Source organism: Phyllobates terribilis, unplaced genomic scaffold, assembly GCF_046119375.1.
Source record: "Phyllobates terribilis strain yellow unplaced genomic scaffold, ASM4611937v1 Scaffold_1__5_contigs__length_1240528914, whole genome shotgun sequence".
Taxonomy (NCBI): Eukaryota; Metazoa; Chordata; class Amphibia; order Anura; family Dendrobatidae; genus Phyllobates; species Phyllobates terribilis.
In genome coordinates, this window is record NW_027362761.1 from 162386737 (window position 1) to 162409461 (window position 22725).

Below are 22725 nucleotides of genomic sequence, written 5' to 3' on the forward strand. Positions count from 1 at the left end.
AATTTTGCATCAAATTGAATTTTTCTTTTCATAAAAATGCATGCAAATTAATATTAGTAGCTGAAAGTGTGATTTTCACAGAGTAATAGAAAAAAAGAAATACTCCACAATTTTTACCCATCCTATTTATGGTCATACCCTACTGTTTGGGCGCTCAGCACAGCTCAACAGGGCAGGAGTGCCATTTCGCTTTTGGAGTAAAAATTTTTACTTGTTCTCATTTACGATATTGCATTCGCAAAGCCCCTGAGGTTATTACTACAGCGGAAACTAGAAACTACATCCGGAAGGAATCCAACTAGAGATGTAGTGAACATTTTTATCCCACAGGTATTTCACAGATTTCTTTATCGCTGGTCTGTGAAAATGAAAAACTATGTTTTTTCCAATATTATGTAGATTTATATTTGCCCAAAATATTTCATTTCTTTACGATATAATAAGAAAAATTGCACCCCTAATTTATTACTCAATTTCTCTTGAGCACAGCAATGCCCTACATGAGGTCATACACTACTATTTGTGCACACAGTAAGGCCAAGAATAGAAGGCCTTACTTGTGGAGCACAAGTTTTGCTGCAATGGTTTTCTGTTACCATATTGTATTTGCAGAGTCCTGGAGGTATTAGTAAAAGGGACACACAACAGAAATGACCCCATTTTAGAAATTATAGCTGTCAACGCATTTATCAAGGGGTGTAGTAACCATTTTGACCCCAAAAGTGTCTTTAAGAAATTAGTGTGCAGCAAATGACAAAAAGTAAAAATTGCAATTTTGTTCCCAATAATGGGGGTCTCCTTTTTGATGTTAACTGTGTGGGATAAGTGACATATTAACTATATCCTGTTGGTCAATACAATTAATGACATACCACGTGTACATTGTTTTATTCATGTTTCACCATGTTTGCACCTTAAAAATAATTTTAAAAGTAAAAAATATTTTTGTTGCCATGTAGTAAATTAGTGAATACAGTACTTTTTGATTGTTACTTTTTTGTTTCAACTTTTGTGAGACGTGATAAAAACAGCGATTCTGACATTTTTTATGGTGTTCCCTAAGTAGGATAAATTGCATTTTCATTTTATAGATTAGGTTCCTTCAGACACGATGATACCAAATATGCATAGATCATTTGTATTTTATCACTTTTTTTGCATTAAAAACCAATATTTGTTTTTTTTTTAAGTTTTTTTTATGTTATCACACTGTAAGAGCTGTAACTTTTTTATTTTCTCATCAACAGAGTAGTATTTATCGGTCTCCTTCAGAGTTTATGAGACTTTTTTTTATTACTTTTCGTTCAGTTTTTTTTTAGTGGAGTGATTTTAAAACGGCATTTTGGGTTATTTTAGTTTTTTTTATATATATATTTATATATATATATATATATATATATATATACATATATATATATTTATATATATAACTTTATATATGTTTATATCATTTTTCTTAACATTTTTTTTTCACCTTATATGTGTGATACACATCTAGCATTACACAGGGACAGGAGGAAATCACACATTACCTTGACCTTTACCTAATGCTGCCAGCTCCCCTGCAGTCCCCTTCTCCTACTGCATGACCCAACTTGAGATATCATGGGTGAGGGTTCATTACACTGGCATATATTCTCTCATGCAAGAGAATCGGGCCGATTATACTAATGACACTCAGCGCAAACTCTGTCATCTGAGTGTGATCTGATTCTCTAGCATTAGGTGCGGAGAAAACACAGAACTTAATTTCTCCATCTTCTCCATGGTCTCTGTGCTCGTACATCTGGTCTCATTTTGAAGCTGAGAATCTTGCTTCTGTAGCTGCTATCAAGGCTAAGATATGGCCATTAGTAGCCAGGATTTATCTAATACGTCCTTGGCTACTAAAGTATTACCCTGCAATTGTATGAGAGATATCCTTGGCAAGAAATGGGTTAATGTATATACCAAATCAAAATCTCCCTATGTAAATGCCACTTCATCCACAGACCTCCATAACAAAAATAAATGTCAAAAAAGTAATTCAGACATATTTGACCAGTATAAATTTATACATCATTGCCTCAACTGAATTGAAAAGTTTTTGACTGGTTGACTCTAGCCCTAAGCCTAACCCTTAGCCTCAGCCTAAACCAATCTCTAGCCCCCATTATTTTGTTAGTGATGCAATGTGCAACACTAACAAGTTGTTTTCATGAAAATCGGTGGTGGTATAATGATTTTATAACCTTAGATATACTTTGTCCTACCTGCTCGTATTCAGTCATAGGGGTGTGATTCTCACATTCAGTCATGGGCGGGCGCCGTTTTCAATCAGTGCTGGCGCCGCCCATGACATTTGAATACTGCTCCTGGCAAGCGCTAGGTTTCAGGGGCGCATGGACATTTGCACTCGTCGGGCCGCTGGTCCAGCGCGTGCGCACTGAGGCTGTGTGATTACCAGCTTCAGTGCGCACGCGCTGTGATCTGTGGTCTTGTGGTCACCGCTGCAGTGTCACTGCGCACTGCACATTGCATCAAGAGGGACCTTCAGCTGCAGCCTGGACTTGTCGTGACGTCAGCGGATGTCAGCACCGGCTGCAGTCGGGGGTCACGTGATGCCTGTGAGCGGCCAGTGATAGCGCCGCTCACAGGCATTATCTGCAACACAAGGTATTTACAGAGATGCTTATGTCCACATGCTGAATACATTGTAAAAAGTACCTTAAAACCCCTTTAAAGGTTTTTACATTTTAGTAACTTCCTCTAGTGTCTTTACAGTGACATTTTAATGTAGTCTCTGTAAAGTTTATATAATATGTGTGCTTTATTTCTTAAAGTTTTTCTTCAATGTGCCACTATGTAAAATCTGTAGAAATTATTTTTCAATCTAGTGACTGCAATACTTGAGTATTTCCTCATTAAAGGAGGTGTTAGATCAAAGGGTGCTGGTCCTGCTGGACATTACAGCAAAAGGATTTCTTACTGAACCACAGGGTGATTGGTCTTTAATCATCAAAGCATAATATAAAGTTGTAGCAGGAACTCTTGTACAAACTATTTACTTAGTGGCTTTACAAGGCATTGTTGTAGCTCAGTATTATATTACATTTACCTGTAGTGTAAAACATTTTTCTAAGGAAACATACAGTAGTTGTCTTAAGGGCAATTTTCTTCTTCTACACGCTCTTAAAGGGATTGTTAGGTACTGCAGAACAGCTAATATTCAAGACAATAAGAGCTGTTTTGCAGTACCTAGCACCATCCTATACACTTTAAGTGGAGTTATGCAGTGCTACTTTATTCAATGAGTTTACCTTTGGCACCCAAGTGCTTATAAAAGCTGATTAGTGGGGGTGCAAAGTGTTAGATCCCCACCGGTCTGATGTCGATGACCTGTCCTATGGATATGTTATGAATATTGTATGCACAGATAGCCCCTTTAACTACAACACAAGTATATCTATGTCTAAGAGCTGAAGAAGAACTACTATAGGCAGCCATCTGGCATTCTGAATTATAGTTGAAGTGAATCAGATTTGGAACTGGTGTCCACCAGAGAACACAAAAATGGCGTCTAGTAATAATTTATTTAATGTCTTTTACATTGCTGTTGAATTACACACAAGAGGATGCTTACACAACAACTTTGCTCAATAGCAGAATATCGTATCAGAGACAGCACAAGGAGTGCCATCATCTCAAGATGGATTAAAACACCATGTGCCACCATAGAGAGTCTGTGTGCAATTTGCATAATCCCTTATGGTAACAGCCATAAACTGGAAATTTAGGATAGCATATTATTTATTGGTCAAGATGTAACATTGGAAGGTTTTATAGTTGTATCTAATCTTTCATCTTTGTAAGACTTTGTCTACATTTTATTTTTGCCTTCCATGAAATGTATATGTTGGGTGTATTTTGTGTTGTATACTCTGAATGGCCACAGCATAGGCATGATTCCCATCAGCCATTGATTACCATTATAAAAAATGGAATGGAAATAGAATTTTGTTGCTGTTGGCAAAAAAAAGTACTTTGAGGTTACAAGGATGTAGTGAGAACAATGAGCTGTGGATAATATCTCTTCATGCACACTCTTCATATTTACGACACTGTGGTTCGTCAACACATAGTTCCCCACAGAAGCTGAGTTTTTTGGCCAACATTCATTCCAAGGACAGCTCAGTTCATTAAAATACGAATATCAGAAGACTCATAGTAAGCTTAAAATAATTAAGATCGCAAAACTTTTAATGAAGATGAATTAGGCCAGGCTCGCATCATGTCTTTGCCATTCATCAGTGGCTGAAACGCTGAAAAACGGGATTCTGGTGTATCCATGAATGAGGCCATTGACTCTAATGTGCCCTCTCTTGACTCATTTACAGCAGTGTTTGCCTTTTTGAGGCGGTCACAAAAACGAGGTTGACTGCATCGTTGTGCCTACCTTAAAAAGGCGGACATTGCCGAAATGTAGGTGAGACAGAGCACAAAGTGACTCCCTCAACTTCATTAAAGTATATTGCCCTGAATTCAGTTTTTCAGAGCTTCAGATATAAGCCCCAACTGGGCCACTGGCAAGTGGCAAAAAGGTGATGTGGTCTTAGCTTTACAAAGACGTTAGATTTAAAGGAGTTGGCCTTTTACAATAATGGCTGATCCTTAAGATAAGTAATCAATATCTAGTAATATCGATGTAAAACACTCCCATCCACCTCCAGCTGATCAAAGCTCAATTTTGCCATCTGTATTGTGCCCTCAGCTGAGTACAGCTCCGCAATTGAGCACTTCCACCCCCAGCTGGCACCAGGAACATCTGCGTGGATGCCAGCTGTTACACCCTCACCAGTTAGATATTGATGACCTATCCTAAGGAAAGGCCATCAATGTAAAAGGACAACTCCCAGACACCTTCTTTAACATTTCTTGACTTGAAAGATGAAGCTGTACTAGAAAATTGAAACATAGGTCAATGGTATTCATTTGAAGAAACTAATGCTATTCCCCGCATTCTCTGCTAATAATTTCTAAGCAACTTTTAGAGTATTCTACTGAATGTACATCAACAGCTGGGAAGCAACAGGTTGTAAAGTGCATTGTGATTGCTGGTTCAGAAGCGTCGGCACAAATCCTTACGGATGATTAATTCTCCATTCTGTGGAATCCGATGCTTGTTGATTTAAAGTCTACATTTAAAGTAATAAATGCGAATCATGAGAAACTGAGAATGTGATAAAGTAATTCTTGGAAACTGTGATAAACATCTTGGCATGAATATTACAGAGCTCTTAAACTATTTAGCCGAGTCATGAGTGCTTGCTCACCACTTTGCGTCCTGCGGCTCTTTAAGAAATGCTGACTTAATACAACACATATGTTTTGTGACACATTCTAAGAAAATGATGTCTCCTTTTTCCTTAGTTTACTCTTTCAGTGACCGAATGTCAAGTGTTTTTAGGTAAATTGTAACAAGTCTTGAATAAAATAAGGAATCTCAAACATTCAGTCTTGTTTTTATTATATATACATAGTATTATCTTTTTTATCTAAATAAAAGTAGTACTGGAATGATGGCAGCTGCCTTTGTAGTTTCATCTCCTAGTTAATATTTAAGGTCCTCATGTACAGGTTGTACTGTATGGCACTCAAGCCCTAAGCTGTTCCTCATACCTATGTCATCTAGGGGAACCATGTTAGCATTTTTTTCTGTCAAACCTTCGTATGACTCGAAATTCAATCATAGTCATACAGCATCATAATAAAGACGTCAGTCACATCTGTGAGTACCTGTTGAGACTCCATACAAAACAGGTCACAATATTGCCATTTATATGATTGTTTACTCATATATACATCTACATCCCTTGTCACGATCACAGATTAATTAATTTTATGCTGGTTCCTGCCTCAGATTGCAAGATGACATCTATGACACTACAAACCTAGAATAGAAGTCATCACTCATAATGTGGATAAGTGATATTCTTTGTACCAGTATACAATCTTAAGGTTCAGCAAAAGTGGCTCAAGTACTGAAAACACATTTTTCAATAGTGGAACAAGTGGTACAGCAATTTTTCCAACCTGTCTTAGGAGCTGTTTTTCAACATGACAACTCCTGGATACAATTGCAAAGGGAGCTGCCAACAGTGGCTCTTGATAATTTGTGTGTCCAAGTGCATTCAGCGTGGCTGAAAATTCCTCAGACAATCATCAACAATTTCTGCGCTCATACTCAATAAATTGAGATGTGTTAAAAATGTTTCCATTTTTCTATCATTTGTATATCATTGCAATTTCAATGTTGAAGATATCTACATTTTGTTCCTCAGTGTTAACCATCAGTGTTCTCTTATATTTCTTTAGGATTTTATGGCCAACTGCAGACATTTTGTCCTCCACATTACAATGATCATCAAAGGAACATGCAGCATGGTAATGCATGCAACATGGTGCCTTCATTTGAAGACTGTATGCCTCATGGTTGTGGGAATAAAACAGACTTTGATGTATTTCACAGGGCATTTACATCTCACTCCGGTATTACAGGTACAAGTTGTAATATATATTATTCTATCTGTATTTATATAGATTATATTAGCATTGCTTCAAAAAATCAGCATTAATTCATCTTATTTTATAATTCAGATCTATATCTACAACAATACTAGTCACTAGAGCTATTGATAAAGACTTACCGTAGATCTTTATAAATTAGGACACCACAACCTCATACACTGTGCATTGACTGGTCTCAGATTACATTCACTTAGATGGACAACCCTTTAACCTCCAAGTGTAGATGCTAGAGGCATTATACCTTAAGAACAGGAACTGGATGGCGAATTTTGGTCTAGGGGACAAGCATAAAGTGCTCGCCCTAAAGGCCCCGTCACACATAACGAGATCACTAGCGACATCGCTATTACGTCACGGTTTTGGGATCGCTGGAGAGTCGTTTCGTGATCGCTGGGGAGCTGTCAAACATGCAGAACTTCCCAACGATTTCGGCCGCCCCAGCGATCTAACTAACGATCTCGGCGGTCGTTGGGACACTTTCACACAGCAGCTATTTCAACGATCCACACCTTGATAGGGACTGTACTGCGTCACAAAGGCGTGCATAAAATGAACGGATATCAACAGCCCGGAGAATTCTGCTAGGATCTGCAATCCAGCACGAGGTCAGAAACAAAGGATGGAATCGCTATTCTGTTGCCTTCTTTATGCACGGCGGAAAACGAGAACGCTGTAGCGACCACCAATCGGGGACGAGGGGCGCAGAAAAGTCCAATTTATGCACGCCTACGTGTCTCAGTTCTGAATCGCTAACGAGGTCGTTGATAAGGTGTCAAATACAGCGATGCACACTTCCCAGCAGGAGCGCAATGACCCAGGAATGGTCCAGGAAGCTTTGTAACGATCAGCTATCTCACAGCAGGGGCCTGATCGTTGCTACCTGTCAGACATAACGAGATCGCTAGCAAGATCGCTATTGCATCACAAAAACCGTGACGTATCAACGATCTCGCTAGCGATCTCGTTATGTGTGACGGGGCCTTTAGACTTGGGTCTTGGAGCTTGTGGTGCATGTCCAAGGAGCGGCTGCTAACAACTAATTTCAGTATAATTAAAAATTAATCACATATGGTTTAATTATTTGTAATGGTTGCCAAACCATGCTGCCATTGACAACAAGTTAGCAAATTGTACTTAATTTCAAATTTTACAGTGGACGCTGCAATTTGAATCCTTGCCCGATCACAATCATTTTCCCCCTTGAAGTAATGATTCCCCTATAGTATAATAATAATAAACCATTGCCTTGATTATAATATCATACCCTCTTGAAGTGGTCACCCATAGTGTAATAATTGTAATGTAGTGTAATAATTTATCCCTTCAACCAGGTTATACCATATTCCGCTGCGGTAAGCAGCCACCTCTTGCGCCCAATTATAATCATATACCCTCTGTAGTATGATAATTCCCACTTCCCGGATTATAATAATATCCCCCACACAGAGCGCCCCTGTTGAATAAATATATAAATCTCACCATAATCCATCACTATAACCCCCCACCCCATCTCAAAATATCCAGGGTACTGCTGATTTACTTTGCCACATTAAATAAATAACCAGTTTCACCATTTGAGCACTGCCGGTAGTATGCCACAACCAGACTGACTGCAGCACTCCACAACCTGAATACTACTATACAAATGATCGATCTCACCTGCTGTTACAGCCATTGAACATTAGCATCTCCTGGTCTACAAGCACTGCACTCAAGCAGGAAACATGATGAGGGGTGTTGTTGCTCGTGCACATTTGACAGACTGTGATGCAGCTCTATATACAATCCCATCTTGCAAGGCAAGGTAGAAGAGGATACAGCACATACAGTACAGACCAGAGTTTGAACACACCTTCTCATTTAAAGATTTTTCTGTATTTTCATGACTTTGAAAATTGTACATTCACACTGAAGGCATCAAAACTATGAATTAACACATGTGAAATTATATACTTAACAAAAAAAGTGTGAAACAACTGAAAATATGTCTTATATTCTAGGTTCTTCAAAGTAGCCACCTTTTGCTTTGATGACTGGTTTGCACACTCTTGGCATTCTCTTGATGAGCTTCAAGAGGTAGTCACCGGAAATGGTTTTCACTTCACAGATGTGCCCTGTCAGGTTTAATAAGTGGGATTTCTTGCCTTATAAATGGAGTTGGGACCATCAGTTGTGTTGTGCAGAAGTCTGGTGGATACACTGCTGATAGTCCTACTGAATAGACTGTTAGAATTTGTATTATGGCAAGAAAAAAGCAGCTAAGTAAAGAAAAACGAGTGGCCATCATTACTTTAAGAAATGAAGGTCAGTAGTCCGAAAAATTGGGCAAACTTTGAAAGTGTCCCCAAGTGCAGTTGCAAAAACCATCAAGCGCTACAAAGAAACTGGCTCACATGAGGACCGCCTCAGGAAAGGAAGACCAAGAGTCACCTCTGCTTCTGAGGATAAGTTTATCCGAGTGACCAGCCTCAGAAATCGCAGGTTAACAGCAGCTCAGATTAGAGACCAGGTCAATGCCACACAGAGTTCTAGCAGCAGACACATCTCTACAACAACTGTTAAGAGGAGACTTTGTGCAGCAGGCCTTCATGGTAAAATAGCTGCTAGGAAACCACCGCTAAGGACAGGCAACAAGCAGAAGAGACTTGTTTGGGCTAAAGAACACAAGGAATGGACATTAGACCAGTGGAAATCTGTGCTTTGGTCTGATGAGTCCAAATTTGAGATCTTTGGTTCCAACCACCGTGTCTTTGTGCGACACAGAAAAGGTGAACGGATGGACTCTACATGCCTGGTTCCTACCGTGAAGCATGGAGGAGGAGGTGTGATGGTGTGGGGGTGCTTTTCTGGTGACACTGTTAGGGATTTATTCAAAATTGAAGGCATACTGAACCAGCATGGCTACCACAGCATCTTGCAGCGGCATGCTATTCCATCCGGTTTGCGTTTAGTTGGACCATCATTTATTTTTCAACAGGACAATGACCCCAAACACACCTCCAGGCTGTGTAAGGGCTATTTGACCAAGGAGGAGAGTGATGGGGTGCTACGCCAGATGACCTGGCCTCCACAGTCACCAGACTTGAACCCAATCGAGATGGTTTGGGGTGAGCTGGACCGCAGAGTGAAGGCAAAAGGGCCAACAAGTGCTAAGCATCTCTGGGAACTCCTTCAAGATTGTTGGAAGACCATTTCCGGTGACTACCTCTTGAAGCTCATCAAGAGAATGCCAAGAGTGTGCAAAGCAGTCATCAAAGCAAAAGGTGGCTACTTTGAAGAACCTAGAATATAAGACATATTTTCAGTTGTTTCACACTTTTTTGTTAAGTATACAATTACACATTTGTTAATTCATAGTTTTGATGCCTTCAGTGTGAATGTACAATTTTCAAAGTCATGAAAATACAGAAAAATCTTTAAATGAGAAGGTGTGTCCAAACTTTTGGTCTGTACTGTAGATTAAGTCAATGTTTACTCCAAAATTGTTAAAAACATCTTCATCAGTGTATATTCCCTTGTCATAAATTATGACTAAGAACCACCGAGTTCAAAGGTTCGAAAGGCGTAATAACTCTTATGTCTTATGGACCTTTTGCCCAATCTTTGTATGGAATATAAAGTGATGAAGATGTTTTAACAATTTTGGAATAAACATTGATATTATCATGTGTGCTGGATCCCCTACTATCTTGAAACCTTCTGTGTGGGAATTACTCTCCCACGTGCTCCTGTCCACCATGTTTCCTTTGACTGCTGGCCAGTAGGAGAGTGAGCTGAATATTTTGTCTCCTCCTTTTTTGATTTGGCATCCCATCTTTTAGTACATCACTCCTCAGCCCCCGTAATGTAGCATATCACTGCTCTCAGGCCCTCTATATACAATCCCATTATGCAGTATATTACTCATCTGAGTTCCCTCTGCATACAGCTCCTTATATCAATCTTCATTAGCCTTTGGATACGGAATTCATCCTGCAGTATATTACTTCTTATCTGTTCCTTTGTACAGTACCATCCTGCAGTGTATCACTCCTCATCAGCTCCAGCATACAGCCCCATACTGCAGTATATCACTCTTCATCAGCTCTTATATACAGCCCCATCATACAATGTATCACTCCTGTAAGCCCCTGCATACAGATTCCTCCTGCAATATATAACTTCTCATCAGCCCTTATTTACAGCCCTATCCTGCAGTATATTTCTCCTCATCAGTTCCTATATACAGTCTCATCCAGCAGTATATCACTCCACATCAGTCCCTGTATCCAGCCTTCTGCAATTTATCACTCCTCATCAGCACGTGTATGCAGCCACCTCCTGCAGTATTTTACTTCTCATCAGCCCCTGTATACAGCCCCCTCCTGCAGTATATTAATCCTCATCAGCTCCTGATACAGCCTCCTCCTGCAGTATATCACTCCTCATCAGCCCCTACAGACAGACCTATCCTGCAATATATCACTCCTCATCAGCCTCTGCATACAGCCCCACCCTGCAGTATATCTCTCCTCATCAGCACCTCTATACAGCTTCCTTCTTCAGTATGTCACTACTTATCAGCCCCTCCAAATACAGTCCTAACCTGCAGTATATCACTCTGCTAAGCCCCCTTTATTTACATCTCCCTATATCACTCTTTATCAGCCATTGAATACACTCTTCTAGGCCCCTTCATACAGCACCATACTGTAGTATATCATGCATCATTAGCCCCTGTATACTGCCTAATCCTGCAGTTTATCACTTTTCTAAATCACTACATACAGCCCCATCCTGCAGTATATGACTCCTCATCAGTACCTATATACAGCCCATCCTACCCTATATCACTCCTCATGCCCTGTATACTGCCTCATCCTGCAGTTTATCACTTTGTTATACTTCTACATACAGCCCCATCCTGCAGTATATCTCTCCTCAGCAGTCCCTGTATAGAGCCCCATCCTGCAGTATATTACTCCTCATCAGCCCCAGTATACAGCCTCCTCTTATAGTATATCCACCCCTATTTACAACTCTATCCTGCAGTATATCACTCCTTATCAGCTCTTGTATGCAGCCTCCTCCTGCAGTATATCATTCCTCATCAGCTCCTGTATACAGCATCTTCCTGCAGAAAATTCAATTCAACATTCAACCATCTCCATAGTTGACACTCTGTTCCTCACTCCTCTCTGGCCGGAAAGCATGCCTCCAACACACGTACACATAAAGTGCTGCTGTGTGGGATTATATTAAAGCTTCTGATGTGGCTGATGATTTAAAGGTACAGTGCCCTAAAGAACCCAGTCGCCCGGCAGCTCTAAATAATTACTAGCTTAGTAACTGTCTAGGGCCACCAGGTGCAAAATAGTCTGCTTATCTGCAGTCTGCCCTTCTGTCCTCCAATCTGTCTCTGCTTAAAGGGAATCTGTCAGCAGATTTTTGTTATGTAATCTGAAGAACGCAAGAGACAGAGGCTGAAACACAGAATTCAGGGATGTGTCACTTGTCAAAGTGCGTGGTGTTGTTTACTAATTGTTTACTAACTGTGAAGGATTTATCACTAAAAGATTAACATTGCCGGACTACATTAGTCCGTCAATGCCCTCTCCCCGTGTGATGAGCACCTCACTGTCTATTGACTTTGTACATGGAGGGCCAGGTGTGGGCGGAGTTAGCTTCCTCAGCTCTGCTTCTTTCTAAATCTAAAAGCTCTGATTGTGTGAGAACGGCTGCACCCAGAGATATATCGGACTCAGCTTCTCTTTGCCTACATTACACTGCTCTAAGATAAGGTGGCAAAAACCTGCTGATAGATTCCCTTTAAGGAGGCATAAAATGGAATAAAACTACATTTACATATAGATGCACTACATGCAAAGACAAAATATTTTTTTTTATCTAAACTTTGTGTAATATTCCGAACCCTATACCAATCATAGAAACTGTACATTTACCTATTATTAATTTATTATTTTCTGCACATTTTTGTTTCAGTGTACGACTTTCCGAGTGGATCAGCTGGTTTTTTTGGGGACCCACAGCGGAGTAATTTAGAAGATACCAATTTTCTGCAGATTAATGCAATTGATCGCTGTCCTAGCCAACTTTCATCTGTTTACACAGAGGGATGAAAATGGCTTTTCTGTGTCATTTATATAAATGATAATCCATTTCAGGCAAAAGACTTTAAAAAAAGGATTGTCCATATGAGTCCATGTAAATACATGAATTTTATATTCAAGGGGGATAAAGTAACTGGAAAATTTAATTTTAAGAATTCACAATATAAAAAAAATCCACCATGAAAATTGTACAAACTGTATACATTTCTCAGCTTCAAACATGAAAAAATAATTTAATATGTTTCTGATTCATCGCTAATATCAAATATACTGTATGTTAATTCTAAATTTAATAAAACTGTCAACAGAATGATAATGGGAAATTTTGCACAATTTTGATGTTGCCAAGAATGGTCCAAAGTTGCAAATGGCACAGAGATTTATGTAAATTTATGTTCATGTTCTATATGATGGAGCATGTCCACTGAAACCGAACATATATGGCACAAAGTATGCCTGGTATGACCATATATACAGTATATGCATGCGCACCGCTGTTTACTAGTATGTAGCAGGGACAGATATCTTACACTTTATTCATTGCAAATATAACTTGATATATTTGCCTTTGCCCATTAAAATATAAAGTTTAGCAAACTGGATGGAGCACAAGATGGATCGCCAGTTTGTAATTATGTAGCAAAGAATCATTTCTTAATATTTGCTTGTAAATTCAGTAGCAGCACTTAGAACATTTAAGCTACAGGTAGGCAAAAAAAAATCACATTGTATAGATATACTGTAATCTATAAAGTAGTTCAGCAACTTTTCAGATACTTTCCTTTTTTTGTACTAATTTTGACTTACTACAATTTTTATAGCCCATTCTCACTTAAAGGGATTGTCTGGTGAAAACAAGTTATCAGCTATCCACAATAACTTACTAATCAGCAAGGGTCCGGCCGACAGGACCTGCACGATCAGCAGAACAAGGAATTATAGCCCGATGGGGCACTTTTATCCATGTTACAAAATGGGGTGGCAGGTTGGATGCCCAACTGTCACTCCATTCATTCTCTATGGAGCTGCCAGAAAAATCTGAACGAAGAGCTCGGCAACCCCAGAGGGACTGAATGGAGCGGCGGTCATTCAGTCGGTCAATCAGTCACATTTCCGCTCCATTCTAATGAGGATAAAATTTGTTTGTTCTGCCAATTGATGCAGATCCCAGCGATTGGATGCCTACTGATCACCTATCTTATGCATGGGTGATCAGTTGTTTTCACAGGACAACACTTTTAAGGATGCATTTGCCATTCTTCTGCAGGTTGTTAAGCTAACATCACCTCTATTCCCAGTTGGCTCAGTGTCTGTACAGGGCTTGCTTGGCGATTTTCATTCTAGTAAGGTACTATTTACACCAAACACATGATTCAAAAACCACCATCTTAGTAACTTGTCACAGAAGGTTACCTCGTTTAAGAGGATTAAGATAACTTAACATTGCGTAAACCATTGACCAATATCCAACTAGATGTTGAATTACAGTTTTTTTCTGCCGTAATATCTCAGTGCTGTGTAATCAAGGTAACCTTTGCTCTATCTGCAGTATATGATGCAATCTGAGTATAAGTAATGTGTCGCAGAGAATCTAGAGCTCAGCTCAAAAGGGTTGGTTACTATTTTTTTTGATTGATGTGATACCTATCCTCAGAAAAAGTTCAGTGTTTGCATACTATAGCATTTCAGAGTGCAGCTTTAATTTTTTAGTTAAATATAGAGTGGCTCTCTTAGCTTGCATCTGTTCACACATGTCTTTTTCTGTTTGGAAATGCCAGTCAGTTTTTTGATATTTGTAGCATACGTCTTCTGGCTGAGCACTCCACCCATCAGCCTAAGGTGGTTTTAAATAGAGCTTGACCTTATCTGCCCATATAATTGTAGGTTTTTATCCTTGGAGAGGTATCATGTTAGGTTAGGGTCCCAACAACGGGGTACTCCTTGTCGCTGGCTCTTGTGCTCACAGGAATTGGCCAATTTATGCTCTAAGTGCATTCATTTTTGTAACTTATTTTTTCTAGCAGTAATGCAGTTTCAATTTCATATATTCAATGTTTGCATACTATTAGCGTTTTAGAGTGCAGCTTTAATTTGTTAGTTATCCTCAGAAAAAGGCCATCAATGTCTGATCGGTGGGGATGTGATTCATTTTTATTAATGGTCATTTTATCCACTACAGTCTTAAGATGTTTAACATACAATAAACTCATTAATAGAGATGAGCGGATCTGACGAGATTTGAATTTGCCATATCATTCAGATTATGCATGAAATTCTTTTTTCAACTAATTTATTTTCCTCGAATTGGATTTCCCTTATTATGCTCTGACTGAAGAGCATAATAAATGTAAACTGAAGGAAAAAAAAACAAAACTAATACCTCACCGCTCACCTCCATTGCTCAATATCTCCCGTACGGTCCTCGGCGCCTCATCTTACCATCGCCACACACTGAAACCTCAGGCATCTTCATGATAGACTGGGACTTAAACCCAGACATCCACGCATGTAACAGGGATGTTCAGGCCTAGTCGCGGCCGTAAGTCCCAGCTTTGCATTTAGAGGGGTTTCAGCGTTCAGAGGCGTTAAGAAATGACACCAAGGACCATTCAGGAGAGAGCGAGCAGTGGAGGAGGCCAGAGAGGTAGTATTAGGGGTTTTTTTGTGTTTTTTTATCTTTTGCTGGTCCTTTATGGTTCAGCAAAATTTAGATACATTTTTTTAGGATGAAATTGCAAAAAAATTTGCATTCTTTGTAAAATTTAATTCCGCTCTTGATAAATTTTCCCAACTCAACTCTTTAGCCTTCAATAAGTGATTGAACATCTAAAATGGTGCTCAGCAATTGAAGCTTGTACAATACTGCACTATAGTACAATATATACCATTACTTTGTATTCAGCTATGTCATTGCATAATATGTTCCTGTATATAGTTTATGGGCAGCATGGTGGCTCAGTGGTTAGCACTGTTGCTTTGCAGCATTGGGTTCCTTGGTTAAAATCCCACGAAAGGAGTTTGTATGTTTTCCCTGTCAAACTGGTAGGGAATTTAGATTGTGAGCCCCATTGGGGACAGGGATGATGATGTCTGTAAAGTGCTGTGGAATTAATGGTGCTATATAAGTGAGCATAATAATAGCTTTATAAAGACAACATGGCACCTACTTTAAGTGTAAATTGTTTAAAAATTCTAGGAAGCAAGTCAAGCTCTACTAAAGGCAGTTTCTATGGTGTTCAGAACTGTCATACTAGATAATTATATCAGTGTCATATGTTCCTTTAGCTTTCTGGTTATATATATTACAAACACATCACTCCTAGACAAAAACATGGAGCCTGATGCTCTGTAACTATTGTGTCTCATGTTGGTGCATAAGCGGTTTAGATAGAGATTGCTGGCCCCGATTCATCAAAGCTATTGATACCAGGAAATTGGCATAAAAAGCTTTGAAAAGTCACTAAAGTTCTGCACAAATCGGAGTTGAGCAAAATTTTTGCAACTTTTGCTGTTTTCACACCAGATTCACCTAGCTCCCCCAAAATGGGCAAAGCTGGGCTGGACAGGGGAGCGTTGGAGCGTGACACCACGACTGGTCTAATTCATGACAAGTTGTGGTGCACCTTGACTTGAGTAAGATTTGTGGCGCACGCCACTTGTCAGACGCTCCTGATTCATTAAGAGGTGCAAGCCTTTTAATGATTCAGGAGCATCTGACTCCAGCACATCTCCTCATTAACACCAGTGTGAAGAACCTTGGTCTTGACGAATTTTTGCCATAGTGTAACTTATCATAGGTCCCGAGTGATGATCTTGTGGCTGTGTTCACACATCAACCATGGTGATTGCTTCCATTTAATATTAAAATGATTGGTATATTTACTGATTATTTACATAACCCATCAGCAGTGTACTCATTAGGAAGCAAGCTATACAGCCACATGGAAAGTACTTTTTAAACATTGCATCAATGAATAGTATACCTATGTTAGTAGGAAAAAAAATCAAACAATTCTTTACAGAGAGAAGGCTATACAGTAAGTACATTCTCATGTATTTACACTGATGTCGGCAGTGTGATACATTGAATGCTTCATAGGCATAAATCAAGTGCTAGAACCTTTGCTTGTATTCTACATAACATAATCGTGTGTCACACACATGCCTGCAGGACAGTTTTGAAAACCTATTGCTTGCTTACATCAGGTTGCAATGTGAAGACAGATCTAAAACATTGCAAGTCTATTGAACCAATCTTAAAGACTTTTATGGACTGTCAGACTGATTAAATAAAATGGTCTCACCCAGTCCTCATGCCTAATATGTAATCACTATGGTAATACTAAATGAGCTGTGCAGTTTAGATCAACCTTTGGGAAACTTTATGTACGTTGTTCACACAAGCCAAACATGGTGTTGCTATGGTCTCACCATCTAACTCATGCTTCAGTGGTCTACTGCTATTACCTCTGTAGTGGTGTCAAATGCCAGCATGCAGTACTCATATGAACACTGTACCTCGCCAGCAGTGCCAAACACCACAATGGAGCACAACATACCTCCCCAGCAGTGCCAAACATCACCACAAATATCAGTGCAGCACAACATACCTCCCCAGCAGTGCCAAACATCACCACAATGCAGCACAACATACCTCCCCAGAAGTGCCAAACATCACCACAAATACCACAGTGCAGCACAACATACCTCCCCAGCAGTGCCAAACATCACCACAATGCAGCACAACATACCTCCCCAGCAGTGCCAAACATCACCACAAATACCACAGTGCAGCACAACATACCTCCCCAGCAGTGCCAAACATCACCACAAATACCACAGTGCAGCACAACATACCTCCCCAGCTGTGCCAAACATCACTGCAAACACCACAGTGCAGCACAACATACTTCCCCAGCAGTGCCAAACACCACAATGCAGCACAACATACCTCCCCAGAAGTGCCAAACATCACCACAAATACCACAGTGCAGCACAACATACCTCCCCAGCAGTACCAAACACCACAGTGCAGCACAACATACCTCCCCAGCAGTGCCAAACATCACCACAAATACCACAGTGCAGCACAACATACTTCCCCAGCCGTGCCAGACACCACGACAAATATCAGTGCAGCACAACATACTTCCCCAGCAGTGCAAACATCACCAAAGTGCAGCACAACATACCTCCCCAGCAGTGCCAAACATCACCGCAAATACCACAGTGCAGCACAGCATACTTCCCCAGCCATGCCAGACATCAGCACAAATATCAGTGCAGCACAACATACTTCTCCAGCCGTGCCAAACATCATCGCAAACACCACAGTGCAGCACAACTTACCTCCCCAGCCATGCCAAACATCACCACAAATACCACAGTGTAGCACAACATACTTCCCTAGCCGTGCCAAACATCACCACAGTGCAGCACAACATACCTCCCCAGCAGTGCAAAACATCACCACAAATACCACAGTGCAGCACAACATACCTCCCCAGCAGTGCCAGACATCACCACAAATACCACAGTGCAGCACAACATACTTCCCCAGCAGTGCCAGACATCACCACAAATATCAGTGCAGCACAATATACCTCCCCAGCCATGCCAAAGATCACCGCAAACACCACAGTGCAGCACACTTACCTCCCCAGCAGTGCCAGACATCACCACAAATACCACAGTGCAGCACAGCATACTTCCCCAGCCGTGCCAAACATCACCACAAATACCACAGTGTAGCACAACATACCTTCCCAGCAGTGCCAAACATCACCACAAATAGCACAGTGTAGCACAACATACCTTCCCAGCAGTGCCAAACATCACCACAAATACCACAGTGCAGCACAACATACCGCCCCAGCAGTGCCAAACATCACCACAAATATCAGTGCAGCACAACATACTTCCCCAGCCATGCCAAACATCACCACAAATACCACAGTGCAGCACAACATACCTTCCCAGCAGTGCCAAACATCACCACAAATACAACAGTGCAGTACAGCATACTTCCCCAGCCATGCCAAACATCACCACAAATACCACAGTGTAGCACAACATACTTCCCCAGCCATGCCAAACATCACCACAAATACCACAGTGTAGCACAACATACTTCCCCAGCCGTGCCAAACATCACCACAAATACCACAGTGTAGCACACCATACCCCCCCAGCAGTGCCAAACATCACCACAGTGCAGCACAACTTACCACCCCAGCAATGCCAAACATCACCACAGTGCAGCACAACATATCTCCCCAGCAGTGCCAAACAACACTACAAATATCAGTGCAGCACAACATACTTCCCCAGCAGTGAAAAAACATCACCACACATACCACAGTGCAGCACAACATACTTCCCCAGCCGTGCCAAACATCACCACAAATATCAGTGCAGCACAACATACCTCCCCAGCACTGCCAAACATCACCACAAATACCACAGTGTAGCACAACATACTTCCCCAGCCATGCCAAACATCACCACAGTGCAGCACAACATACCTCCCCAGCAGTGCCAAACATCACTGCAAACACCACAGTGTAGCACAACTTACTTCCCCAGCAGTGCCAAACATCACCACAAATACCACAGTGCAGCACAACATACCTTCCCAGCAGTGCCAAACATCACTGCAAACACCACAGTGCAGCACATCATACTTCCCCAGCCGTGCCAAACATCACCACAAATATCAGTGCAGCACAACATACTTCCCCAGCAGTGCCAAACATCACCGCAAACACCACAGTGCAGCACAACATACTTCCCCAGCCGTGCCAAACATCACCACAAATATCAGTGCAGCACAACATACTTCCCCAGCTGTGCCAAACATCACCACAAATATCAGTGCAGCGCAACATACTTCCCCAGCAGTGCCAAACATCACCAAAAATACCACAGTGTAGCACAACATACCTTCCCAGCAGTGCCAAACATCACCACAAATAACACAGTGTAGCACAACATACTTCCCCAGCAGTGCCAAACATCACCACAGTGCAGCACAACATACCTCCCCAGCAGTGCCAAACATCACCACAAATAACACAGTGTAGCACAACATACTTCCCCAGCAGTGCCAAACATCACCACAGTGCAGCACAACATACCTCCCCAGCAGTGCCAAACATCACTGCAAACACCACAGTGCAGCACAACTTACCTCCCCAGCAGTGCCAAACATCACCACAAATACCTCAGTGCAGCACAACATACTTCCCCAGCAGTGCCAAACATCACCACAAATACCACAGTGCAGCACAACATACTTCCCCAGCAGTGCCAAACATCACCGCAAACACCACAGTGCAGCACAACACACTTCCCCAGCCGTGCCAAACATCACCACAAATATCAGTGCAGCACAACATACTTCCCCAGCAGTGCCAAACATCACCACAAATAACACAGTGTAGCACAATATACCTCCCCAGCAGTGCCAAACATCATTGCAAACACCACAGTGCAGGACAACATACTTCCCCAGCAGTGCCAAACATCACCACAAATACCACAGTGTAGCACAACATACTTCCCCAGCCGTGCCAAACATCACTGCAAACACCACAGCGCAGCACAACATACTTCGCCAGCAGTGCCAAACATCACCACAAATACCACAGTGTAGCACAACATACCTTCCCAGGAGTGCCAAACATCACCACAAATAACACAGTGTAGCAAAACATACTTCCCCAGCAGTGCCAAACATCACTGCAAACACCATAGTGCAGCACAACATACCTCCCCAGCAGTGCCAAACATCACTGCAAACACCACAGTGCAGCACAACATACTTCCCCAGCAGTGCCAAACATCACTGCAAACACCACAGTGCAGCACATCATACTTCCCCAGTCGTGCCAAACATCACCACAAATATCAGTGCAGCACAACATACTTCCCCAGCAGTGCCAAACATCACCGCAAACACCACAGTGCAGCACAACATACTTCCCCAGCCGTGCCAAACATCACCACAAATATCAGTGCAGCACAACATACTTCCCCAGCTGTGCCAAACATCACCACAAATATCAGTGCAGCGCAACATACTTCCCCAGCAGTGCCAAACATCACCACAAATACCACAGTGTAGCACAACATACCTTCCCAGCAGTGCCAAACATCACCACAAATAACACAGTGTAGCACAACATACTTCCCCAGCAGTGCCAAACATCACCACAGTGCAGCACAACATACCTCCCCAGCAGTGCCAAACATCACTGCAAACACCACAGTGCAGCACAACTTACCTCCCCAGCAGTGCCAAACATCACCACAAATACCACAGTGCAGCACAACATACCTTCCCAGCAGTGCCAAACATCACTGCAAACACCACAGTGCAGCACAACTTACCTCCCCAGCAGTGCCAAACATCACCACAAATACCACAGTGCAGCACAACATACTTCCCCAGCAGTGCCAAACATCACCGTAAACACCACAGTGCAGCACAACATACTTCTCCAGCCGTGCCAAACATCACCACAAATATCAGTGCAGCACAACATACTTCCCCAGCAGTGCCAAACATCACCACAAATACCACAGTGTAGCACAACATACCTTCCCAGCAGTGCCAAACATCACCACAAATAACACAGTGTAGCACAACATACCTCCCCAGCAGTGCCAAACATCACTGCAAACACCACAGTGCAGAACAACATACTTCCCCAGCCGTGCCAAACATCACCACAAATATCAGTGCAGCACAACATACTTCCCCAGCCGTTCCAAACATCACTGCAAACACCACAGCGCAGCACAACATACTTCGCCAGCAGTGCCAAACATCACCACAAATACCACAGTGTAGCACAACATACCTTCCCAGCAGTGCCAAACATCACCACAAATAACACAGTGTAGCAAAACATACTTCCCCAGCAGTGCCAAACATCACCACAGTGCAGCACAACATACCTCCCCAGCAGTGCCAAACATCACTGCAAACACCACAGTGCAGCACAACATACTTCCCCAGCAGTGCCAAACATCACTGCAAACACCACAGTGCAGCACATCATACTTCCCCAGCCGTGCCAAACATCACCACAAATATCAGTGCAGCACAACATACTTCCCCAGCCGTGCCAAACATCACCACAAATATCAGTGCAGCACAACATACTTCCCCAGCCGTTCCAAACATCACCACAAATACCACAGTGCAGCACAACATACCTTCCCAGCAGTGCCAAACATCACCACAAATACCACAGTGCAGCACAAAACATCACCTGAATATCAGATAATAGAAGACGTGCTTATCATTGTGATCTCCCAGTTGGAGCATGTGTTATCAGTTACAACTCATTATTACTAAAGATCTTGGACTTTTCTTCCTGTATAGTAAAGATAATGGTGAAGCTGCTTTGTTCCCTTGAGTATCTCCAGTCTGTTTTCTGTCAGTCCTGTTTACGGATCATAAAGCTGTTTACTCGCATAGATTTTCCCACTCTGTTATGTTATATACAATAATCACGTCCACTGAATGCATTGCCTTCACACATACAGTATAGACCAAAAGTTTGGACACACCTTCTCATTTAAAGATTTTTCTGTATTTTCATGACTATGAAAATTGTACATTCACACTGAAGGCATCAAAACTATGAATTAACACATGTGGAATTATATACTTAACAAAAAAGTGTGAAATAACTGAAAATATGTCTTATATTCTAGGTTCTTCAAAGTAGCCACCTTTTGCTTTGATGACTGCTTTGCACACTCTTGGCATTCTCTTGATGAGCTTAAAGAGGTAGTCACCAGAAATGGTCTTCCAACAATCTTGAAGGAGTTCCCAGAGATGCTTAGCACTTGTTGGCCCTTTTGCCTTCACTCTGCGGTCCAGCTCACCCCAAACCATCTCGATTGGGTTCAGGTCTGGTGACTGTGGAGGCCAGGTCATCTGGCGTAGCACCCCATCACTCTCCTTCTTGGTCAAATAGCCCTTACACAGCCTGGAGGTGTGTTTGGGGTCATTGTCCTGTTCAAAAATAAATGA

At 41.6% G+C, this 22725-nt stretch overlaps 1 protein-coding gene across 1 annotated transcript in view; it reads left to right on the forward strand.

Moving 5' to 3' along the window:
• Window positions 1–12691, forward strand: part of GLIS3 (GLIS family zinc finger 3) — a 517803-nt gene extending 505112 nt beyond the window's left edge. Inside the window, exons 10-11 of the mRNA XM_073669184.1 lie at window positions 6355–6537; window positions 12550–12691. Coding sequence (XP_073525285.1) covers window positions 6355–6537; window positions 12550–12686 — 320 coding nt within the window. The 3' untranslated portion in view covers window positions 12687–12691. The remainder of the gene's footprint in view (window positions 1–6354; window positions 6538–12549) is intronic.
• The last annotated feature ends 10034 nt before the right edge of the window (window positions 12692–22725 follow it).